Consider the following 1,313-nt stretch of genomic DNA (forward strand, 5'->3'; position numbering starts at 1 on the left):
AAGGTGTGCCCAGTTAATACCTGTTGAGCAGCCATAATGAATCTTATTTCCTGAGCTATGATGAAGAGTCGGGTGATGGAATGAAGTGTGCATCACCCTCCAGAACAGACTCCCGCTCCTGTCAAATCCGGGTAATAAAATACCAATTAAACACAACCCTGTGAATCTTTGAGGAAGACACGGTCGCAGCTACAGCAGAGGTTTGGACGCCCTGCTCCTGCTCCTGACTCACCGCTGTTCGCTCTCAGGGGGGAACAGTCAGTCAGGAAGGCGCTCTGCAGCCATGGCTTTTAAAGACACCGGGAAGACACCCGTGGAACCGGAGGTGGCGATTCACCGAATTAGAATTACTCTCACCAGCTGCAACGTAAAATCTTTGGAAAAGGTATGTGCTGACTTGATCAGAGGTGCAAAGGAAAAGAATCTCCAAGTGAAAGGACCAGTTCGGATGCCTACCAACACTCTGAGAATCACTACAAGAAAAACTCCTTGTGGTGAAGGTTCTAAAACTTGGGATCGTTTTCAGATGAGGATCCACAAGCGACTCATTGATTCGCACAGTCCTTCTGAGATTGTTAAACAGATTACTTCCATCAGTATTGAGCCAGGAGTTGAGGTTGAAGTCACCATTGCAGATGCCTAAATCAACCTTTTTAATAAATTGATTATCAGTTGTTAAAAAAAAACACAAAAAACCCACAACCCTATGGGCCTTTCACAGTAAGTCAAGACTCTATCCAACCACCAAGCAACCTCCTGCCACAAAGATTGTCTTTGGAACCCTCCCAAAGGAAACCTCAAAGTCATTTTGTCATGTGATGAATTTCTCACCATCTCAGGGTTAGATGCTATTAAACTGAGTTCCTTCTTGGTACAATTTCACTTGTGTTCTTTTGGTTGACTCTTGTTAGAGATAACAAAATAGCTGGCTCGCATTTTTTTATTTTTTTTATTTTTTATTTTTTTAAAGATTTTATTTATTTATTTGAGACAGAGAATGAGATAGAGAGAGCATGAGAGGGGGGAGGGTCAGAGGGAGAAGCAGACTCCCCGCTGAGCAGGGAGTCCGATGCGGGACTCGATCCCTGGACTCCAGGATCATGACCCAAGCCGAAGGCAGTTGCCCAACAACCAACTGAGCCACCCAGGCGCCCCTGGCTTGCATTTTTATACATTAGTAAAAATCAAATAAAATGCCATTTTTCTATTTTGTGCCCTGATAGTGGGTTCTTTTAGAAGTCAGGTTCCATACTTTAGCTTTAGAACAACATTTAATTTCATTATAGTTCTAGATTATGAACCTTGAATCTGAA

The 1,313-nt window shown here is 43.1% G+C and overlaps 1 protein-coding gene across 1 annotated transcript; it reads left to right on the top strand.

Moving 5' to 3' along the window:
* The first annotated feature begins 280 nt into the window (after positions 1 to 280).
* On the top strand, positions 281 to 686 carry LOC118025482 (40S ribosomal protein S20-like). The gene has a single exon (XM_035027878.1). The coding sequence runs from the start codon at positions 284 to 286 to the stop codon at positions 641 to 643; it is 360 nt and encodes a 119-aa protein (XP_034883769.1). The 5' UTR covers positions 281 to 283; the 3' UTR covers positions 644 to 686.
* The last annotated feature ends 627 nt before the right edge of the window (positions 687 to 1,313 follow it).

Source organism: Mirounga leonina, unplaced genomic scaffold (genome assembly GCF_011800145.1).
Source record: "Mirounga leonina isolate KUSES-001 unplaced genomic scaffold, KU_Mleo_1.0 Mir_201, whole genome shotgun sequence".
Lineage (NCBI taxonomy): Eukaryota > Metazoa > Chordata > Mammalia > Carnivora > Phocidae > Mirounga > Mirounga leonina.

What these genes read in the sequence shown, in the direction of transcription:
- LOC118025482 (XM_035027878.1), top strand. Translation starts at nt 284, where the DNA reads ATGGCTTTTAAAGACACCGGGAAGACACCCGTGGAACCGGAGGTGGCG.